Source organism: Rhipicephalus microplus, chromosome 10 (genome assembly GCF_043290135.1).
Source record: "Rhipicephalus microplus isolate Deutch F79 chromosome 10, USDA_Rmic, whole genome shotgun sequence".
NCBI classification, from domain to species: domain Eukaryota; kingdom Metazoa; phylum Arthropoda; class Arachnida; order Ixodida; family Ixodidae; genus Rhipicephalus; species Rhipicephalus microplus.
In genome coordinates, this window is record NC_134709.1 from 28010476 (window position 1) to 28033667 (window position 23192).

A 23192-nucleotide genomic window follows, 5' to 3' on the forward strand; every position below is an offset into this window, starting at 1 on the left:
CCCCATAAGTGAGGCGCTTTTCAAATGAAAGGTCTTGATCTTAAAGGAAAAACAGTCAAAGGAAAACTTAAGCTATAAGTCAAACACATTGGGTTGGTGAATCAGGTGACTGTCGTTCATCAAGATTGCTAGGCACTGAAAAAACTTGGAAAATGCGAGAGATGCGAAAGAGAACAATGCAACAATATCATAATCAGGCCTTAAAGTAAACATTCGACAGAAGTCTGTCTGGTTGGGTATGGAACTGGGAGATGATTTAGACTCCAACCAAAAGTTTTGAAGAAACCTGACGTTTCGGAACCGACTTGGTTCCTTTTTCAGGGGTGACTGCGGAGGCTACTAGTAGCGTCGTCTTCAAAGCACTCGCGGGGTTGCTAATGACCCCGTCCTCTCTCTCATTTTGCCGTGGAGCGCAGTCCGTGTGAATACACTGGGGGAAGGGTTCGGAGAGAGCGGTTGATATTATGGGCTGTCCTCTGTATGTGCCACGACTCGAGTAACAACCTTCTCCTCCAGTTCGGCTCGCTTTCAAGGATGGCCGTCGCTTCGAAATTTATTTTGTGATCCAACTTCTCAGCATGTTCGGCGACTGCGCTGCGCTCTTTGCAGAAATTTCCCACATCATTGGCGTGTCGCTTCAGTCGTTCTGGTAGGTTTTTCGTCTCGCCGATATACGACGAGGGGCACTCGGCACACAAAATGTTGTAAACGACACCGGGGCGCCTGTCCCGCCTGTCCATTGTTGGCCGGTCTTTCGCGCGGGGGAGGACTCTTTTGGTTGGAGTCTGAATCATCTCCCTATAATCAGGCCCCATTTTCATTGTCTTCTTACCCACTAGCGAGGCTTCAACACTTGGTGTACACTTAAATCGTGCCACAAGGAAAGGAAGTTTTCACTGTTTTAAACCATACTAGAATAGCTACTGCAAGTACAGTTTCAAGGTACCCACTACGCCATAATTAATAAATTGGCGCAGCCAAGTACCCAATATGTATACATAAAGCATCACACGCACTTACTCAGCCGCACACTTTGTTGTCAACGTCATTGGTGATGATTATAAAGACTAATTACGCTCTACTGCTCCGTAGTGAGTGGGCCTTCAAACCAGCTACCTGTAATGCACTTCTGATGGTAATGCCTGGTGGACAAGCAATTTTAAGTGCACAAACGCGGCTCCTCGCACAAAATTCCAGCTGGACAAGATTCTTCTCCAACAGTGCCAGGCACTCAAGAGACTCAGTGGTAAAAAACCTTACTATGCCGAAGGCCTCGGTTTGATTAGGCTTGGAGCTATGACTATTATATGGAATTTTCGAAATGTTCTGCTCACAACCGACAACAACATTGTAATTCCTGCGAAACGAGCTCCTTAGTGCTATCACACTAAAAATAAGTTTACACATTTTGGGGTGTATCTTTTTTCCAAAAGAAGAATAGTTTATCTTGTATGACAATCCTTTAAGGCCGCACGTCATTCACCGGGTAGCCACTGCCTTGACAAACTGCTCAGTTTAGGAGCTTTCACGCAGTGCTCCTCTTTCAGGAAAAAAATGTTAGATTCGCCCTAAAACATGCAAGCTCTGTCTCTCTTCTTTTCAACACAAAGGGAAAGCAAGAAGCATGCTGGCACATTTGGTATCTGAGGTGAAATGAACATCCAATGTAGCTTACCGTATCCTTGGCGCAGAATGACCTCTGGGGCGATGTACTCGGGCGTACCGTACACCTGCTTGTCATTGAACTGCTTGGTCTCCTTGTCGAGGTAGCCCTCGTACAGGTTGGTGGCCACTGCAAACAAACACAATGACGTAAGTTGCTAGCCGGTTGATTGCGGATGAACATGCAACATGTCCTGCACATGCAAAAAGCCAAGACTTGTGTAGCTGAATACTTAGTACGAAGGGTCGTCTCTAGAATATAGCAATGAAGGGTAAAATGTGCATGAATGTTAGGAGCACATTACTATGTCAAACTACTTGATCGGTGCTGAAAAGAACAATTGCCGTAAGAAGCTGACGAAATGCTAAAGAAAGAAAACTCACGGTTCATGAGTCCAACCTTGGACAGACCGAAGTCAGTCAGCTTGATGTGGCCCATGTTAGTGATGAGCAAACTGGAATGAAGAGAAGAAGAAGAAGCAGTAGTTTTTCTACATAGAACCAAGCTGTATACAACGCACATAAAAAGCAGAAATTTGGAACTGTGGCATCAACTATCAGCGCTAAACAAACTAGCCTGAGGATGTAACGTGGCGAGCAGAAAAAATTGCACATAAAAGCCAAAAATTTGGAACTGTAGCATCAACTATCAGCGCTAAACAAACTACCCTAAAGATGTATCATGACAAGCAAATAAAAAAAACAAAAAAAACAAAGAAGGCTGCACTTTCAGAAAAACACCCTAAACGGCTTGTTACAGGTTGGTTAATGGCAAGACAAGTAAGCTACCGTTCTTTACAGATTGGTTAATGGCAAGACAATTAAGCTACCGTTCGCACGAGCAGCTGTTAGCACGGTCAATATGTCATACTATCAGTGCAAAACCTGTCACTGTGAAGCTTTCTTCATGTGCATTTCAAAAAAGTGTCAAGGTAAAAAATGATGCTCTGAGGAAGAGGATGGCACATCTGCGAGAACACATCATTGCTGTTCAATAAATCAGTGGACTACCTTTGTCGGCGACTGCGTTACACACATGCCACGAGTGCTTATGGGCATGCACATTCAGTGCACCCCAATTCGTTGTCACAAGAGTTGCAGCGTCTTTGCTATAGTTCAATAAGGTTTGAACCCCAGGCTATTTTGTATGAGATAGGTCAGTTTTCTACAAAGCACTTTTCATAAAAAGGACAACATCAATGAAACTGACAAGTGTGCACACCGTCTCTCTTTCATTTGTTTTGTCTCGTGTGAGACGTACAGCGCAATACACAGACCTCTGCCATAGTAAAATTCCTTCGTTTTTCTGCCTCCCGATCTGGTGTCTTCCTTCCTCTAGAGCGGCTTAATGCTAGAATTTTAAGAGTAACGCCCTGAACTAGCAAGTAGTACCGTCTCGAAAAGGTAAGTCTGTAACTGGTAATGCAACTCACTTGTCGGGTTTGAGATCACGGTGGACGATGCCGTAGCTGTGCAGATACTCAACGGCGAGCACTGTCTCGGCAAAGTAGAACTGGGCAATGTCCACAGGAAGTGGGCCCATGTTCTTGAGCAAGGTGGCTGCGTCGCCCCCTTCCACATACTCCATCACCAAGCACAGATGGCGCTGCATGACGTTGATATAGAACGTGAAGGTTAGTCCATCAGTCGAGAGAAGCAAGCATCATTAGAGTCGTTTGCCTATATTAAATGGCTCACATAGGCTGTACTATGAATGCATACAACTACACACAAATGCACCCAAGATTTTATGTTTTTTTTTGTTTTTTTTGCTAGGAGAAGCGTTTTGAAGTGGCCATGGTAAAAGGTAAGTGTTGCGTCACTAGTTTTGTTTCAGTGCCTAGTCTAGAAACACATTGGTGGCACCGTCGTCTCGTATATATAGGTGTTGTGAAATAAAGGATCAGTCTGCTTTGTTGGGTAGTGGTGACTGGTCGTCTCTCTTCTTTGTGGCCCCAGGTCCTGATACCACCGTATGAGGCTTGAGATAATTTTTTGCCCTACCCTTTACTAAACGGCATTTTGCGATTCGTTATAGCTCAAGAAGCTCAATGAGCAGGTTGTGTGATAATCCCCCGAGCGTGCAGAACAGAAACCCCACTAAGTTCTTGTTGCAAGCAAGAATGCTCTAGGGCGCGACACCATGACCTGTGAATACCTTGTTACAAATTGTGTTCAACTGACCACAAGTGACTTTACGCCATCTGTCCAAATATTTCTTTTATCTGAAATTATGTGTTCGTGCATTATGTGTTCATGCAAATAATGTTCCATAGGTTGATTGACTAATTGAAAAGTCGAGGCACCTTGGTCTCGAAGCTGCACAGCATGGAGACGACGAAGGGGTTGTCGGTGAAGCTGAGAATGTCGCGCTCGGCGAACACCTGCTCCACCTGATTGCGCAGCACCAGGTTCTGCTTGTTAATCTTCTTCATGGCGAAGCGCTGACGGCTCTCCTTGTGACGAACCAGGTACACGGCCCTGAAGCAAAGAGACAGGCCAAATAAAAAACGTGACACACTGTCCAACAAGTGCACTTCAGAGGGTTACAGTTTAGTGTTACCAAAGGTAGTCTATTGTGGGAAATAGAAGCCACCATACACTGATACCCCAATTCAATCAATCAATCAATCAATCAATCAATCAATCAATCAATGAGTTTTATTAAGACAAAAAGAATCTTTCTGAGAAGAAGACTTTTAGCGGACCACACAAAACCGTCGTATAATCCTGACGTCGTGTATAGTTGATAAACTGAGAATAGAGGCAGTGACACTCAGCTTTGAACGAAAATTAGGTATAGAATGCCTGAATAAGCCCACAAAGGGACCTTGTGCTTCTCCGAGGAAGGTAGATTAAATTATTCTTGCCAGTGGCAGCATTGCTTAGTTGAAGCAGGTGCAGAGACCCTTTATTCTCAACTTTAAAAAAGTGAATCCAACGCGCATCTTTCTCCTGATAAATCGAGTCAGAAAATTGCCTGCCTGTGAAAACAAAACTAAAACCACTTTGCCAAAAGGCTTCATGTCAGCGTAGTTGAACACGGTGTCATTGCCATCGCATAATGGCAGTGGACCACGAGTTCACGGGGTTGCGTAGAATGCCTTCATGCTCAACTGAGCGGTACGCGTTGTAATTTGTTGCTTTGTGAAGTGCAACTAGTGATGTCCTGCTGTTATTAGTATGAACGTTCATGTCAAGTGAAAGTTATTTTGCACAGTAAAAATAGCTGCATCGCGCCCTTTTGCGTGCTCGAGCTTGTGACTGCGAGTGCCCTAACCAAGGCAGGAGATCAGCTATACGTTGACCCAGGAAAGTTTCTACTGACTGAAAACATGAAAATATCAGGATCTCAGGAATGAGCACTACGGCTGACTGAAGCTACTCTGGACGGAGCTTTTCTAGGTAACGATCGAGGCGTGTGCAGAAGTGCATGAACTGCCAAGAAAATAAATCTTGCATTCTAAGAAGAAGATTTGATCCAGCGACCTGCGGGTCAGCAGCCGAGTGCATTAGCCACTAGAACAATACGGCTGATCAGCACTGTGGTTTTGTCGGCAGAGCTTACAATTACTCTTGGGTTGGACCAAGGTATAGACACATCCATCGACTCACCCGTAGGCACCGTTGCTTATGAGCTTGATAGTTTCAAAGTCGTCCTCGCAGGGCGTTTTTGTCAGCGGCTTCTTTTCCTCAACCTCGGGCACAGAATCAAGCTGGTCGGCAGACTCTTCTGCAGCCAGATCTGAACCAAAGGCACAAGCACAAGCTTTTCCACACTCTGGGGGAGAAAAGAAAAACACTGCACACGGCTATGCATTCAAACACAGAAATAAGCTCTACCCTGCCCAACTTGAGTGCGCAAATTATGAATTGTAAATGGTCATGCCAGATATCTCCTAGTTATCATGACAACTAATTACCATGCCGGCTTCTGGCCAGAAAATCGACCTCGGACAGTACAGCTAAAGAATCGCAGGAGGCCACTGAAAGAAAGGCACCATGTGCCACCTCAAACAGATACAGCTGGTTCTATAACCGACAGTGATGACAATGACAAGAGCGTGACGTAGGCAACAAGTGGTCCAATGAATCTAATGCAGAACAAAGATGCATGTTGCAGAAACATGAGCCCTGACTACTATGACAAACTCATGACAACGACAACAGCATGACTGCTAGCGAACTGCCATAAAATCTTGGGCGAGCATCAATGGGAACACTTTTTGCCATTTCTTGTGCTAAGGAAACATCATTATTAACACAATGCTAATATCTGCAACAGCTACCCAAATATTTAGAAGGAGTGCAATGCTTTCCAGACTGTAAACCACAATGCTCCCGAAAAAGCCCACAGGAGCAAATTTAGCCATACATTATTTTTTCTTTCATTTGGAAGACTACCGACAACTACACAGAGAGTTTAGCAGTATTCTGATTTCACCAGTAACGCGTTGTTGGGGCAAATTTTCTTTTGAAATGTCTGTGACTTAAAGCAAACACATTCTGTATCGTCCATGCACACAGAAAGAACCAAAAGATCCATGCAGCACGTATTGACGGCAGACTATAGTCCTCAAAGTACAGCACACAATTCAGGGCTAAGTAATGCCCATGTTCATTTTCACTGTCTTCCACACTTGCCAAATTAACATAATTTCAAGTTGAGCACTTAGATAAGAGTTAACATTGCTCTTAGCGACCAGATCCATAGAAACATGACACAGCTTTCGCGAGAAATTATGTATAACAGTCGTTGAACTAAAGGTTTTGAGGTGATGTTTCAATCCGTGAGCCCTTTAATTACATGATGGCTGCACAACACGACCGTACAAGGTGGCTTTACATCATTGTACAGGATTGCAGTAAAACATGGCAGCATACCTTGGCTTTACAACATGGCTTCGCAACATAGTTTTGCAACATCACTGTGGACGATGCTGTAAAACATAGCTGTACAGGAACAAAATCATGGAAAGGTGCCATTGTCAAGGAGGAAATGTCTAACCTGCGAAGGGGTCCCGGTTCAGACCCAGCTTGTTGATGATGTACTGAGGAATGTCTGTGGAGATGCCTTGCACCACCTTGGCCTGGCCTTCAGCCGCCTCTAGCAGACGATAGAACTCCTCGGGGTCGAATTCCTGCATGGAATGCCAGGTAAGGCGTTTGCTTTTACACTAGTCAATGGACACCTCCACCTCATTCCGATTCCATTCAGAGAAATTAGAACCTGCTGCAATTCCACTCCTTTCAATTCCTCAGAATGAAAGAACTTAGCCCATTCCGATTCTAGGAGCAGGCAGTTCAATTCCATTCCTGTAATTATTCCACATAGGAAAGGCATCTTGATAGTTTTATCGAGTTAAGAATAAATGCTCCGCAAAGCTGATACCATCAGACGAATTACGAGCTGTGAAAGTACACAGCAACAAACATTTCAAAATGGACACCTCTAAGAAGGACCCCAAAGCTTCACCTGTCACCTGTCTGAACTTGACGAAATTCGAGAGCAAGTTAGGTTTAACGCCGTACTTTCGCGTGATATCTCGCTTGGCAGTTCCTCCTTGGTCAACTTCTTTGGAGACTTTCGACTTTCATCGCCAGATCAAGTGTTTTGCAGGGGCCACAAGTTGCCATTATCAAACGTCGCCACCACAACATTCGAATTCAGCTGCGGAAACACATGCAAAATCAACTCGGAGAGTGTTGGCGGGCTAGTTTTTTTATCATGCTATGTTCAAACAGCGCAACTGGACACAGACGGAGCGGAACGCGCAAACACACACACAATGCTGTGCATGTGTTTGAGCGTTATTTTCCGCCAGCGTCCAGTCGCGCTGTTCTAAGTTCAGCCAGACCATATAGGTACTCTGTGACCAGACTTCAACCTGGCGTGTGGCTGAAGCACTCGACACATCACAACGCAAGACCTAGTTAGCTGATGCGATGTCCCGGTGTTGACTAAACAAGATGGCCACTTCATTAATCGTGGCGCTGCGAGCATAGGTGATGGCGACAACAGCTGCCCTTGGCGGTCTTGGCACATAAATAATTATCAATTTTATGAGAAATTACGGTGGCCTCGAAGATCATTAAAAGAAACTTCGTTAACCAACATTACAGGTAATTAACTTTGGACTATCGAGAATTTTTTTTCTTATAGGCGTGTATGCAATATTGATGGGACCACCTGTTGACTTCTAATTAACTGAAAATTCCAATTAAGCTAAGAATTATCGGAAGTCGAGATATATTTTTTCTCTACACTGCTCCATGCAGCCTATTTCTGCAGTATCGATTTGCATTGCGCAGCATGGGGCTAGTTGGCAATTACAAGCAGCCACAACTTTTCAAGCCCTTGTGTGCAAAGAACAGAGCTGTGAAATAAGATGGTTACAAACGGCGCTAGGCACTGTTTAGAACGGCAGGCGCTGAGTGGCGAACGAGGGAGACAAGAGGCCCAGAAAAGAACTGACCAGACATTCCAGCAGTCGTGCAGGCCTGGACACAATGAGCAACAACTTGCGCACCAGCTTGCGCAGGTGGTGGGCAGCATCTGGCGATTTCTCTTGACACTGCGGGCGACGATGAAAAACCTCATCAGAAGCTCATCAGAACTTCATCAAAATCGTTTTTACAGCACGTCATTGGCTTTCAGAACAAATGATCTGCCGGTGTCTTCGAGATACGTGCTGGAAGAACTGCTCTATGAATGCCAAAATGCCCTTTATGCGATTTAAGAAATTTTCGAAAGGACAAATGTGCCACAAGCAGCTGAAGGTCACAACTATCTATATTGAACACTTTCTGAAGTGTTGCAACAAAATGAAAAAAAAAAAAAATTCTGAATATCACAAAAAATAAGGAAGTAACCACCGAGACATTACAGCACACCACTATTTAGTGTTCTAAGCAGTGGACTCCCAAAATCTTTTTCTGTTACTGTCGTGATTAATGGGAAGCACCAAATGAACCGGCTTTTAATTTGCAATTTATCCTTTATAGTACATCTGTATGACAGAAATTTTGTGAGGAATGATACCAAGGCCTCTCGGTACGGCAAATCACATATTACAATAAAGTGCGCGTAGAATAACATGGATGAAAATGTTACACACGTGCCACACGGGCATAAAAAATGACATTCGGTGGCGAAGGCCTTCAGTTCCCGAATGACATTTTTTTCGGCGGCGCTGCTACACGTCCAAAGCGAATGACATTTGACTTGATGATGTCGATCGCAGCACCTTCGAAGTGAGCATTGGGTGAATAGCAATAAAAAATAAACAAGCGTTTACAAGGTTCATACACATCAGATAATCATTATATGTAGAAATAAGCATATTACGCTGCCTTGAGCTTTAGTTTCTTGCTTTGTTTTACGACGTTGCAGCCGACCGTAGCAACCTAAGCCAATAACAGTCAGATCCACAGCGTAAATAGAAAATGGCGCCTGTCGCATCGTACCTGTCGCATCTCTCAGAAGATGTTCGCAGAGTTCATTTTTTCAAGGCAGCACTGGTGTGTTTCCGTGCAAAGCATCGTGCTCAACAGCGAATAATTCTGGAGCAGAGACGAGTTATTATGCGCCAGCTTCAGGACATTAAACTTCAATTAATTTTAAACCATTTCAAACTGATCTTCGTATAACGTTCAAAGCACTTTTTTAAGAGTTTAGTGCAGATAAAAGACGGGAATTTTTATTTTTAGCTGAATATGATTTCTTTTATTTACGTTAAGGTAAATCGCACTTCGCGAGTTGTGTCGTCGAGAGTAGGCATTTCTCAGTCAACTGAGTTCTGGCGAAGGCATTTGGTGGCGAATGGCATTCGGATGAATGCCATTTCGTTCGCCCGTGTGGCACCGCGCGAATGGCAATAAATCTGAAGGCATTCGGGGGTAAATGTTATTTTCTCTGCTCGTGTGGCACGGGTATTAAACACTGTTTTTTCTGCATCAGCATTTTAGTAGGTGCTCTAAGAATGCTGGTGCAAATCGGCATTGTCACTAAACGCACATCAATGAAAACTCTGAGCAACAATTCCCCCACTTACTCTCCGTGAATTTGCCACGTTTTTCTCTTCCCTGTAAAATAAACATATCAGTTTAGCTAAACTGAGCTTGACATCCAAATTATTTTATTTTAGCAAGAAAATTTAATCTAAAGATTGTGGGTGCACTAATTATAATAATAAACAGAGTTCTAAGCACTGTATCGTAAAATATACATATATATTCCCATAACGATAGTTTATATGCTCTTTTTGAACAAAAGTGAACTGCAAAGCTGCTCGAAATTTTTTTTAAAGTGGATGGTACTTGAGCGATCTAAGTTTTGAACAGTGACCGTGGTAGAGAGATTCGCCTGTTCTCTTCCTCACCTCAGCGAGGAGCTTCTCCAGGCTTTCGTACATCTCGTAAAAGTACTGCGACGTGACAAGTTTGTCGTGCGACTTTTGCAGGCAGTCCCGGGCCAGTTCGATGATCTGGTGGTGAGCGAAGCGGGCGACGGCGTCGCAGGCGTGCTGCGCGTCGAGCTCCGCCTCTTGGCTCACAAACTGCTCGAGCCGCTCCTCCATCTGCTGGGTGGCCTGTGGAGCGTGCGGGATTCCCGTTGAAAAATGTTACCAATTATACTAAAATCGTGGAATCCTCCTAGCGAGCTTTTCAGTTGGGCCCACCTTGTGGCATATGACTTATTTATTTATTTACTTAATACAGACAACCCCATTACCAGAACAAAAGAAAGCTAGCAAATATGTTCCTAGGCAATCATTCCTATCAACTCCAAATTAGCACTCTGCAGTAGGAATCATTCATGTTGCTTCCCACAACTTCTTTCTCAAAATGTGTAGACTCAAATGGCAACAGTACTGCAGTTGCTCTTTAGTACATGCTTCTACACTCTCACCTTGTAGAAGTGTGAATAGAATTAGAAGTTCTCGTTTCAACTCCGTCTATGCTTCATTTTAATTGTATTTTTATTGATGTTTGTTCACGTATTTCATACATCGCCTTAAAAAACATACCCACTTTTCTGATTTGTTTTGCGAAATTGTTTTTGCATTGCCTCTACAAATGTTCTTCACTGGAGTTATTTTATTTATTTATATTTGTATACGTATGATCAATCCAAGCCTGTATAGTCAATTCATTTCTGTTTTTACTAAACTCACTTTGTCAGATTCAGACAAAAGGCCTTCCCACATTTTTTACTGTTAGCTTACTGTTGAGCCTTCTTCTGAAAACATTGCACTTTGATGTATGCATCGTATCTTGTGAGTCTGTTGATAAACTTGAATCATCAAAAGAAAAAGAAAGCCTCGGTTCGCATGCAAAAAAAAAAATGGGGAAAAAGTGGTTAGGCTTCAAACATTCTCCACCTGTGCCGGATGAAACTGAGGGCACGCACGCTCACCTTTGGAAAGCGTTCCTTGTAGACACTGTTCATTAGAACAATCTCATTGTCTATCCCGGGTGACCGCATGGGACTACTGAAAAGAAAGAGGGCATCGGTGGGGCAAAAGAGAAAGCCACAAACTGTGGGTTATTAACTGCACTCGACCACTATCAGTTAGACTTGGTGCATTGACACTCAAACCTCGTGATAACAAAGTTGCATCTTACACAAAAATAAATTCATTATATCTGAAAATTCATTATAAAAGGTTATTCCTAACACTGTATTTATTGCAAGCATATTCCCCAGTTACTTCGTTATAACCGATATTTCATTATATCTACATTCTTTATATAGAGGTCTAAGTGTACATCTCCTGGCAAAAACAGTAACGTGATAGTTATGCCTATAATTACAGCCTGGGCACAGTAATTACACTTCAAAAATACTGTGGAAAAGTGCACACTCTTTTTGTCTTCTTCTTACTTCAAGCTTAGTCATGCCAATTAAGCCAAGCTATGCTAAGATCAAGCTAATTAAGATCATGTTAAAGTAAGGTTTTGCTTAATAGGGCTATGCTAACTAAGACCTTGCTAGGTTGGCCACAATCTCTGCCATTAGTTCAGCCTTGCACTACTTAAGCAAACTGCCCTCATTTTATTTATTTTTTATCCCCCTGTCTTCCATTGCACCGTATTCCTTCCAATTTCTTTCCAAGCTTCAATAGTAGCGTCAACATCCGTTCAGCGTCGATAACCTACCTGAGGCTTCGCGACCGTGGCCTGATGATGGGCGACGCGGAGCCCGACGACGTGGTGGGCGTGACGTGCACCCCGGGGGAGCCCTGGTGCTGCTGCTGGTGGCCGTCGTTCTCGAGACCCGGGTTGCTCTCGTTGCTGGAGAAGTGCCGCGACTGGTGCGCCTGGTGGATGTGGTGGGCGAATGGGTGCGGGTGGTGCTGGTGGTACTGGTGTGATGGAAAGTAGTGCGGCGGATGGCCGACCGGAGTGCCTGCCGGCTCGTCCGGCGTCGGCTGGTAGGGCAGCAGGTGCAGCTTCTCCTGGCTGGAGCACTGGGACTGCGAGGGAGAGGATGGCACTGGTTTATTAACGGAAATAACGATCATGTATGAAGGTTAGCGTGCGATTTTCTGCTATGTACAGTCTATTTCATTTATTTATTTCACATCTCTTATAGGCTACAGCTGCAAGCTTGTAATAAGATCACGTGCTTTGTGACCCGAGCAGGTAAAAAAAAATATAAATCATAAACACAAGCCGCCATAGCTACCAGTGGTGCTCTCTAACACTCCCAGGTCATCGCATACATTGATTGCCGCAGTAGATCAATTGGTAGAGCATCACCGCATTATTCCAAGGTTCCAGGTTCAGTCCCCCCTGCCCGTGGCAAACAGCCTTTTCGCTACAAATAACATCCCCTATACTTTACTTGGCTTGATTGTCAGTTATTTATAATCAATGTTGTGTCTAAAAAAGAAAACAATGAGCCCTTAAATTCCCTTTCCAAAGCTCCTGAACGACTACTGTGCTGCAAGGGGGAGGGGTACTGTGAAAGGAAAACAATTAAGGAGCAAAAAAAATGTGCCACAGAGAAGCAAACAAAGAATGAAATAAAATAAATAAAAAATGCCAGGCCCACGCAGAAGGCGCAGTACAGTCACAGTGAATGCTAGAAGAGCAGCCTTTCAGAGCTTTTTCTAAACACTCATTGGGTAACTACTGCAAGCACGCTTGCTTGATACCCACTACGGCATTAATAATAAAAATTTTAGGGTAGTAGGCTGGCATTCGGTATGCTATCTTTCGTCATTCTTCTGAGAAACGTGGTGTCTGCTAAACTATTGCGAAGAATTTTGTGCCAGTTGTTCATGCAGTGGCTGACGACGATGAGGAATTATGCCTGAAGTGGGTATGCGCCACTGTTAATAGGTGATAAAGAGCAAGCTTTTGTAGTGGGTTGGAGCATTGGACGACCCACTCGTTACACTAATCACATTGTGTGAGGCCTGGTTGTTTGTTTGCTGTTCTAAAATCCTTTATAAGTCGTATTAACGCAATTGCTTTCCAGACATCAAGCCTGCCGAGGGCAAGTTTGCCAACAAGTCCCAAGCACCGGCGTAGCTCAGTGGTGGAATACTGGGTTGGCACCCAGCGGACCCGGGTTCGAGCCACACTGTGTCATTGATACTAGGTTTTTCACTAATCTCTCGCGATGTGGTTGCGGACACTGGCGGCGACAGCGAACAATTACAGTGCTGAGCGAGACCAGAGTTGTGATCTGATAAAAGCTTTCGCTGTAAAATGAGAATTACATTTGTGAGCTTCTCATTTTACGGTAATACAACAAACTCTGCACAACTCTTAATGTAAACTCGGAATAGAGTTAACAAACAGAACTAGAGCAAGTGCTAATTGCTAGTTAATAAAGTATAACTATACAGTCGTGCTGAATGCGACTTGCAACACACAGCACACAGGGCCTCACAAGCTCCAATATCACCTATGGCTTCTACAAGCCGTAATTCCACAACTACACACTGTCCTCCCACTTGGGCATGATCCCAAATGAGAAAATATCATTTAGTTGAGGCAGTGAGGGAAAAATCGAAGCCATGTACAATTTCTTTTAGCTCATCAAGCCATCCATCTCCATCGTGTAAGTTATACAAGTGACAATTCAGTCACACAAGTGCAAGTGACTGTACAGTGCTCACACATTGAAAGGCAACATTAAAGCATTTAGTACAACTGGTATGCACAGTTGCTTGACATAGCTGTGTCATGTCACTGTGAATTTGAGCACTAGCGATAATGAGGGCTCTGATAAGTGTACAAGTCAAAATTATGCAGATACGACTAAAACCAGCCCTGGTGGCAACGAAAGTATACGTGTATTGCACCAAAAAACACACCTTGTATGTTCTTATTTCCCGATTCTCAGGGCCACAGTAACGTCACACACAGCTCTGAATGATTAGAGTAAGTCTTTAAAACATGCAAAAGAGTGTGAGAGGAGGTGGGAAGCGGTGGAAACCACTCACAGATACGTTGGAGCTTCCGGGTGTGTTGGTCCCATAGCCCGATGACGGCAGTGACGCGACTGACCATCGCCGGCCGTCCGCCCTGCATGGAGATCGAGGATAGAGGCACGCTGTCATCATGCCTAGAACAACGGTGAGGCAGCTCATCAAGAAGTAAGGACTGGAGTTTTATGCCGACCCTGTGAACGATTTTCTTAGTGTCACATCCGCTGAGTGCTAGTTAGAGAAGTATTGCACACATCTTTCCCTACGTACACACCACTTACAAAAGCAGCAGAGACAACGTGTTACTTCATAAAGTTTCTAGTTACATTACTGAGCAGTAAAACATCCATGGTTTATTTTAGAAGCGTTTCTCTTGCTTCTATAATGAGTGCATGCTGTGCCACTGAGATGAGTTGAAGTGTAGGAGAAATTAATTGAGTGAGTTGATAAATTTTCCTAAATAATAAACTTACGCACATCCATTTCATGGATGAATCAAGTAAAAACTCTGCATCACATGTGCGTAAACTCGGAAGTCAAGAGTCAGCCCCAAGCTAAACCTTCCTGTGAAAACTGAGCAAGGCTTTTGAACTGGCTGTATAGCAATAGACGGTCACAGGTTTCTAATATGAACAACCCGCATGGAACAGGCTAAAGGCGCTTGTACTGCACGTTTTAAGTGCTTTTGTTTGCGCAAAATCTGCGATCGCCCTCTCAAAATGCTACTTTAAGGGAGTACAACGATGTTCACACTGCAAACATTGTTATGCGACCATTTTGTCATCGTTCCTATACTAGTCCAGTACAATCGAGACACGAGACAGGAAGGCATGAGATGTCAAGAATGCGAGCAAGTAGCCCAAAGTCAATGGAAAGGAGCAGCAACAGGGTATTAAAGGAAGTGTGTGCAAACCAGCTATCTCGAGAGCAACACAGATTGTCATCGAGACCCTGTGCTTTCAATCGTACCGAGCATGGGGTAACAAGCAAGGTTCTCGCATCAGAGATAAGCCACGTGCTGTGCGTTGCATATCTCTCACCTGAGGAGTGTTTGCCGACTGTCAAGTACGTTGCAGCCGCAGCCACCAAGTGCACTTAAGAGTGCATTTCGATCGTGTTTCAGTACAGTGTCGTCTTCTTGAATCTAGCGCTAGCTTCAAGTGGCCTAAGAAATACAGGGGACTTGTGTTGATGATGCACGTTAAACCTTGCAGTAAGGCTGGTTCACAAGCAACCTTGTTTGAAGGATATTTTTTCATTGAAACTGTGCTGCAGCCATACTGTGTCTTTTTTTTCCTAAAGAAAAATTCCTTCGCATTTGAAGCAGTTGCAAATGTTAGGTGCCAATGCAGTTGAGAGGTGACAATTAACATTCAGTGGTATTACAGTAGTTGCAAAATGCTTTAAAACGTACACAGGGAACTTCAAAGAATTCATGAACTAAGCTAATACTATATACAATGGCCAGAGCTTGAGCTTTTTCACAGGACTTCACGAAAGAAAAAAAAACCTAAAAATTATGGGGCAACAGAGAAGAGACTGGGGAGTTGCAAACTGCAAGCATTTGCACTTGACGCTGGCCATCAGTAGCATGTCCTGTCTTTTTGTCTCATCCCACCATTCCTCCCACTGTTTTCTATGAATTATGCTAAATGCTTCCAGGAACTTCACAGTTTTCGTTATCTATGGAAATTCCAGAACTATTGAAGAATAGCAATGAAGTCATAGGTGGGGGGGGGGCACTTGAAATCCTTCGCTGCACATGCTGCTCTGTTTTCTCAGCAATGCTGTGGACTGGCTATGATCGACAGCATTACATAAAGAGTGAAGGCAGCTATATGTATAGAAGGAAAGAAGAAGAAGAAGAAGAAACACCTGAACTGAACATGCAGCTATATATATATATATATATATATATATATATATATATATACATATATATATATATATCAAGGAAAAAAAATTCAAGGCCTTTGCAAAACATTCAGCACAGTCACAGTGAAAGCTGCAGGAGTGGCCCTTTTAGAAAGGAGATGGAAAAACTTTATTCAGGTCCGTCGGGGCGTGAACCGTAGAGGGCTCGTCCGCTGCAAGCTATCCTGTACACCCCAGAGATAATCACAATTTTGTGAAGCAAGAAACCGCCCATTATGCCATTGTTCATCATTCTGCAGAGAAGCGAGGCACCCACAATGCGTTTGTAAGCCATCACGAGCACTATGAAGCAGCAGCTGGTGATGACAAAGAATTACGGCCGAGTCCTTTGTAACGTGTGGAAGGCTTTGAAACCACCCACTTGTCATGTAATTTGCATTATGGGGCACCTGTTATTTCACTCTTCTACCACGTCACATTACATCTGTTGGCTTGATTTCTTGCATGACATGATGTCTGATATGGTTTTCTTGCAAAGAAGCTTCAAGCACTAGCGTGGCTCCATGGTAGAATACTCCACTACTACACAAAGTGCCCAAGCTCAATGCTCGCTCAAATAAATATATATTTTTCCCCATCATTGCATGCGAAAGCTGTTACGAACACCGGTGGTGGCGGCAAAGGGCAACTACGCCACCAGAGTCGATGAACTTTTTTTGTGACCTCATAACAGCTTTCACTGTAAAACAAGCACTCACTTTTTGACGGGGGCGAATGCGAAGTGCTGACTTGGGGACATGTTTCGAGGACTGTCCAGAGGGCTACCTGCAAGGAAAAACAAGCCAGCAAATGTTAAGAGAGCATGGTCTACTGTGGTCCTAACCCACAACTACTGATTACTGACTCTTAAGTAGGCCTGGCTGTTTTGTAACACAAGATTTACTGGAGTCTCTCTTGAAGAAGTGCTGACGCCCTTTGCCTTCCTAGCTGTATCGCTCTAGTTTTTGATAAATGCTACAGGCCGTATGCAATCGACGTCATCTGCGAAGATCAGTAGTGCCGGAGTCGACATTTTAGCGGTCCGCGTGCTCGTCACACACACGAACATCTCGTTTCACACGCTATGTGTGATATCCGTATGGCAATGCAGATGCTCATGTCGTCTCTCACAATCATATGGTGGTTTTGGGACGTTAAAACCCACATATCAATCAATCGACTTGGATGTTTAGAGACCTCCGGAACACCTCCTGCACGGCGAAGGTCGAACAGAAGGACGGCGCATACGAACGAACCATTAAAATGGTGTGGCGATGGTGTTACCCCCTAGCGGATCAAGGCTCAGTGCGTACCCCCTAACTGTCAAGGGTTTGTGATGTCTACTGAGTAGGTCGTCGAACTTTTTATACATAAAATTGACGAAGCTAGCACAACAATCAAGATGGTTAAGAAGCTCTCTGGAATCGCTCTGAAAGAAATTTGCTGCGCCTACCAAAGAAAGCTCAACCGACGGTAGGAGGCAGAAATTTTGAATCAGGACCACACTGTAGTAAAAGCTTCTGCATGAAGTTGACACATTTGTAACATTAAATCCAAAATCAATTTTACATTTTTGTGAATTGTAGTGAGGTTAGCACATCTGAAGAGGGCAAATATAAGATGCAAGTTTAAAACATTCATACAGTGGTTACCTTGTTTATGAGAGCTTTGCAGAAACCATGTTCACAAAATCAGTGGTATACTTCAGAGCAATACATTAATGTCCTCTACTTTAGATGCACAAATAGCTGCAACTTATGGCAATAATAATTTTTAATTCCAAATTAAACATTCAGATCTTAAACTTCTATTTTTAAAAGAAAATAATTCATTTTATTACAAGTTTAATTAAAGAAGTGGTGGCTCATGTCGAAGATGCAGATATTATGACAGGCAAGTTTTTTTACATCTTTCATGTCTACTAAACTAAATTCTGTGCATCAGATGCTGATAACTGAACCGATCCCCATATTCAATTAGATTCTAAGGTGAAGTGGCCTTTTTAAGTAACATGAAGGCATACAATTATGACACGCTATCACAGATAATCATACTATTCCCAAAGGAGTCTGCGGAGGTCGGGCACGTTCATGACAGAAACGCCGACGAAGATAAACTTTACAAAGCGTGCAGACACTTCCTTCACACAAATGTGAGGAAGAAAAGTAAGCCTCACTTGTCAACTCGTTTCCCTGGCAACTACATGTAATATAGGGCACTTCAGGGCCCCTTCAGTGCAACTTTGCAGCCGTGGCAAAGTCTCTTTATCCATCTCATTGCACTGAGAAGGCACTGCTCTATGCTACAAGTTCATTCACACCTACGACTTGCACCAGTCGCGCGACCAAGTTAGTCTCAAAGCAACTGGTTGCAAATGGCCGCATTGGTCGCAATGCGACTGCTTCCGCCCAGTCACTCGCTGTTTGATTTGTCAGTCGCAAACTTCTGAATCAATCAGATGCTCAGGAATAGAACATCAACCTATTTTACAGGGCAATGGAAATACGAGCGATTCTTCACTCTGTGTGGCGACGGGTAAAGATTAAGTGTAGGTGTGAACATCAGTTGCTCTGTGTAACTATTTCGGTTGCCATTCGCAAATGGCCATGCCACCCGTGCTAATCACAGGTGTCATTGAGCCTAAGGATCAAAAAGCTGGCAGACAAGTAGCATCACTCGATATCACTCAAACTGAATGACAAGCGCAAAGCAAGAACTCACTCTGCGGAATGGGAGAATGACACCTGGGAAGGGTTGGGGAAGTATTGCAGATGAGGCTCTTGCGAGCCGACGAGCACCGACTGCACAGAAAAAAGAACGCAGGTAATGATTCATTTACAATGCTCACCTATATGAAAGAGTTCTAGTCAACAACAACAATACACAATAGAGAAAAGAGTTCTATATGAAAGGCTCAAACCCCAAAAATGTAGTGTCAAAATAAAACTGCACCAAGCATATTTTGATGAGGGCTGCATTCCTGTAATCAGGGGTCTTATCAAGAGAGCTGGACAGTATATTTGTGAGAAAAAGATAAGGGTGTAGGCTCATCACTGAAATTTCTTTAACTGTTTAACAGCTCTGTTTAACAGCTCACTGCATATGAGCGTACATTCCAACTGCAAACTTAAACTGCACAGTAGCAAAGCAACATCATCTTTCACTGAAATGCTGCACTGAGACCCAGTTTCAAGAACAACATCTTTAGAGGACTGAGGCAAAATGCATCGAGGATCCTGCTGTAACCCACGCATTGTGGAGTTAAACTTTACAAACATCACCTTGATGACTGTCTTGTAAGCAGCGACCAGCTCTGCAGGAAATGCAGCTGAAGTAGGAAAACTGCAATAACTAGTACCAAGGGGGTCATTTTATGAGAAAGTTCCCATTCAATTAAATCAACCGGTTTATTTGACAAGTATATGCATTTGAAACACTCCATTTGAGGTATTGTTGCAACAAAAAAAGAATTAAAAGCACCGCGTGAAGCCAGGAGACAAGAACCAACACAATCGCAGAGTAATGTGCTCTGCATGAAATGCGAGGCTTTTGTGTTGACGTTTCAGTAAATCAGAGGTAGCAGCAGGCCGTAAGAACAGCTGCCGAAGAAGAAAAGTCAACTTTCACACACCTGCTGGAGGCAGCAGCTTATAAAAAGCGTCAAAACGAGGACCTTAAAAATGCATACGCTACGCTTCACGTAATGCGGGACTGCAGACCATCATGCATGTTGGTCTTACCAACTACTGCTTATTGGCGTTTGGTTCTGCTAATAATGGAGGGTGAGCCATCACTATAATAACCGGCCGGGTACAAAAAGACATTTGACAAGGCACTGCCACAAAACAGTGCTCAACAGCCCCATTAAGAGGACAATAAAGTGATGAATCGGTTTAGCCGGATGAATCGTACTTTGAAAACTCCAATTCCATTGATTTTGCCACTGCAGTTGGACTGCTTTATAAGGGACATGCACCGGAGAGCAATTCTTGTCTTTTATATGAAGTGTGTCTCATAGCAGGGTACCATGTATGCGTTCTTTTATCAACCCCTACTTTAATGTAAACACAGCAGTGTCTCTTATACCCATTTGTCTATTACATCAGTGTCTTTTATAAAGGCATTCAACTGTATAAGTTTATTTAATAGAGGACACAAAGGTGGAAGCATGATTTTAAAATTTTGTGCTGAAGTCTGTACAAGTGAGATCACAGATTTCAAATTGCATTTTTCATATTTTGGTGATGCTAACTCAGCCAAAATTACAGAAACTTGGTTCGCCAAGTCTGTCCTAAGAGGATATTATCCTCATTTTTCACAAATTGGGAACAACGTAGGAGCTAGTCGACACCGTCAGAAACTATGACATTCCAGCATTTCATGCAGGAATTTCAAGGCCCCACCTGCATATACTTTTTGTGCGTTTTCTCATTTACCAAGTGTCTTTACCTAAAAAAATTTGTTTCTGTGTTGCCCCTTCAAGATCCAACCGAGCAAAAATCAAACGAGCACCGCAGACGAAAAAGCGAACGTACAATGTAAAGTATGGAGCACTGACACTGGAACTGATATCATAGCTCACGAACACAGCATTGCGTCGCTGTCTGATGCTGTTCCAAAACAGGTTCGTAAAATCCTATCAACGAACTATTACCATCGCTCATTGCTCGCAATCACTACATCGCAGGGTAAGGTGGCTAAGCCCGAGTTGGTGATTTCTGCGCTGAAGTTCCCTTTCCAAGGTTAGTTTGAAGCCTCACCACAAAGTTGGAAGTTTTGAAAAGTTGTAAATACACACACACATTCATATGTGTACACAATTTGGTTAGTCCACGTTAAAAAATGAAATGAGAGATTTATTTGTGCAAAATTAGCAGCCTCAACCTGAAAAAATAACACTGTAGTACTGTTCAGTAGTGACTTCGTACAGTGAGTTCCTTCTGCATGACACTCTTTCACAAACGAACACCTTGCGGAAGCCGTTAACATGTTTGATGTAATGTTTTGATCTGCCTTGTTAAGTCATCAACGTCGAAAGAAACCTCTTCCCTTTTTTTCCTTTTTCGTAATGTTTACAGCCAATTATTTATTCATGCTTGTGTCCTTATTCGGTGATCAGGTGCTTTTTTTAGATGAATGCACAATTAGATGAACTCATTAAACAAATAAAGCACAATGTACCAAGGAATCAGCATGACAAGATCTCACTGCAGTCTTCAGTTAAGCAGTGCACACAGCACGCACGCACGCACACACACACACTGTTTTGTTTTGAGACCAGTGTGTACCAGTTTTTGTAGTATAAACATGTGTGCACGCATGCATGCACATACATGCATGCACGCTTGGTTAAAAAAAAGACAAGAAAAAAGTATTAGCTTAACCTATATAAATATTTTCAAGTAAACACACTAGCGACAAACAAACAAACAACTATCAGTTCAATAATGCTGTAGCTGGTTCACTGACTGTAATGTTAGTAAAATAATGAGTTGTTTTGTTTGCTCATCGCAGGTGTTTATTTTCAGATATGTAATATTACATAAACGTGAACAGCTACATTACCGTGGTGACGACGCCCGTGAAATCTTCATCTCTGGACTCCTACGCCTCGAAGTGAAGCGGCGTTCCGGCGCGATCATGCTCGCTCTGAATCGACAGCACACCATCGAAAAAATCTCGCCTCCCACCGATGACTGACGTAGCCACCACCAAAAACCAGGAATAGCGCGATCCACTCTTGCGTACAACACTTCTACCCACGCATACTCTCTTCTTCAAATCGAAACACGGTGATGAGCAAAAGAAAAAACTGCGGGAACGCGCGCAGGTGCTCGCATCTGTTGCGAGATCAAAAGGCGCCGCCCCCTACTCATCAGGGCTGCTAATACGCGCTGCTCATCTATTGTTCGGCGCTGCACGCTCTCAGAGTCCATTCATCACGTGGCATGCCCTCTACTTTGTTGCTAGGACTTGAGCATTCGTTTTGAGCCGTACCGCAGGCTGCATTCAGGCTCTGGGAAAAAGCAGTTGTTGACCTGCTAATCAATTGCTCCGAGAAGGTCGAAACCCTTTGTCACGCACGTCCTTGCTATTCTTAAGGTCTGTTCTGTTACCGATCCCTGTTTGTTTTACTAAAACCAAGAAAAGAAGAGCTGCTCCTTATCGTCTGTAATATGCCAAGGGTGGTGCTTCACACACACACAAAAAAAGAGGTTTAATTATTAAGCAGAAAAGGATGATAGCATTTATATAATATAATAAAAGTTATAAAATTACCCTAAACTGCTGTTTTAATGATATCTGCATTAAGCCAAATTTTACTAAACAATTTCACATAAAAACTTCCCCTTCTGAATCACTGCTGGTGGGTGTATTTTAATAGTATTCCATTGAAAAATTTACATAATTAAGAGGGCTAGTTAACCTAGCAGTTTAACAGTGCTATGTAGATTTTCATTTCTTTTCATGCCTTTAATTACAAATACAAGCTGACTGTATACCAATGCTGCTCATATTTCTTTTGAAATTTGATCACCCAAACACAACGTGACAGGCAAAACTGATGGATCTGCATCATAAAAAATCTTTAATGTACATTTACTCAGTTTCTTAAATGAAGTGTGAGCAATCCTCCATGAACATGCAGTCAGTATTCCACAATTTTTTTTTAAATTACGAAGTATGGTGTAAAGTTTACCCAACTAATTTTTGTAAGTACAGTTGCAGTCAGAAATTTAGACACCACTAGGTCTGAGAAATAATCAAATTGCCAAGCAATTTTTACTGTATTCATTCAAACTGCACAGAGCACGTTATTTTTTATTTTTTTTAGGTGAGGTATTCTTTATTTATTTATCGTGAATACATTGAAAGGCTGACGACAAAAGCTGCATACAAGCAGCTTGACAGGCCCGTCAGCCCAATTCAAACGTCAGCAGCAGACGGCAGATATGCATGCTATAGAAATTTACAGTAATAGACACAACACACCAAAGTATCGCAATTCTATTGCGATAACAAAAATATGTAAGTAAAAAAAAATTTGCAAGCTTTAGAACAAGTTAGAAATCTGAATTCAAGGCTGCCTGCTGTTAAAGCCGTGGGAATATTCTGCTCTGTATTATGTCTCGTGGGCCCTAAACTTTTGATGCTGGCTGCACAATGAGT

At 43.1% G+C, this 23192-nt stretch overlaps 1 protein-coding gene across 5 annotated transcripts in view; it reads right to left on the reverse strand.

The window, feature by feature from the left end:
* The window catches only part of LOC119181309 (microtubule-associated serine/threonine (MAST) protein kinase dop), a 259056-nt gene that overhangs the window by 24654 nt on the left and 211210 nt on the right, over positions 1-23192 (reverse strand). For 4 of the 5 annotated variants that reach the window (XM_075875310.1, XM_075875312.1, XM_075875313.1 and 1 more), the window contains 13 exons: positions 18744-18823; positions 16742-16808; positions 14124-14205; positions 11824-12140; positions 11081-11156; positions 10044-10253; positions 8139-8237; positions 6671-6803; positions 5278-5407; positions 3969-4143; positions 3096-3268; positions 2047-2117; positions 1676-1792 (listed from right to left, as the gene is read on the reverse strand). In XM_075875310.1, coding sequence (XP_075731425.1) covers positions 1676-1792; positions 2047-2117; positions 3096-3268; positions 3969-4143; positions 5278-5407; positions 6671-6803; positions 8139-8237; positions 10044-10253; positions 11081-11156; positions 11824-12140; positions 14124-14205; positions 16742-16808; positions 18744-18823 — 1730 coding nt within the window. The remainder of the gene's footprint in view (positions 1-1675; positions 1793-2046; positions 2118-3095; positions 3269-3968; positions 4144-5277; positions 5408-6670; positions 6804-8138; positions 8238-10043; positions 10254-11080; positions 11157-11823; positions 12141-14123; positions 14206-16741; positions 16809-18743; positions 18824-23192) is intronic. The other variant, XM_075875311.1, reaches the window with a different exon arrangement.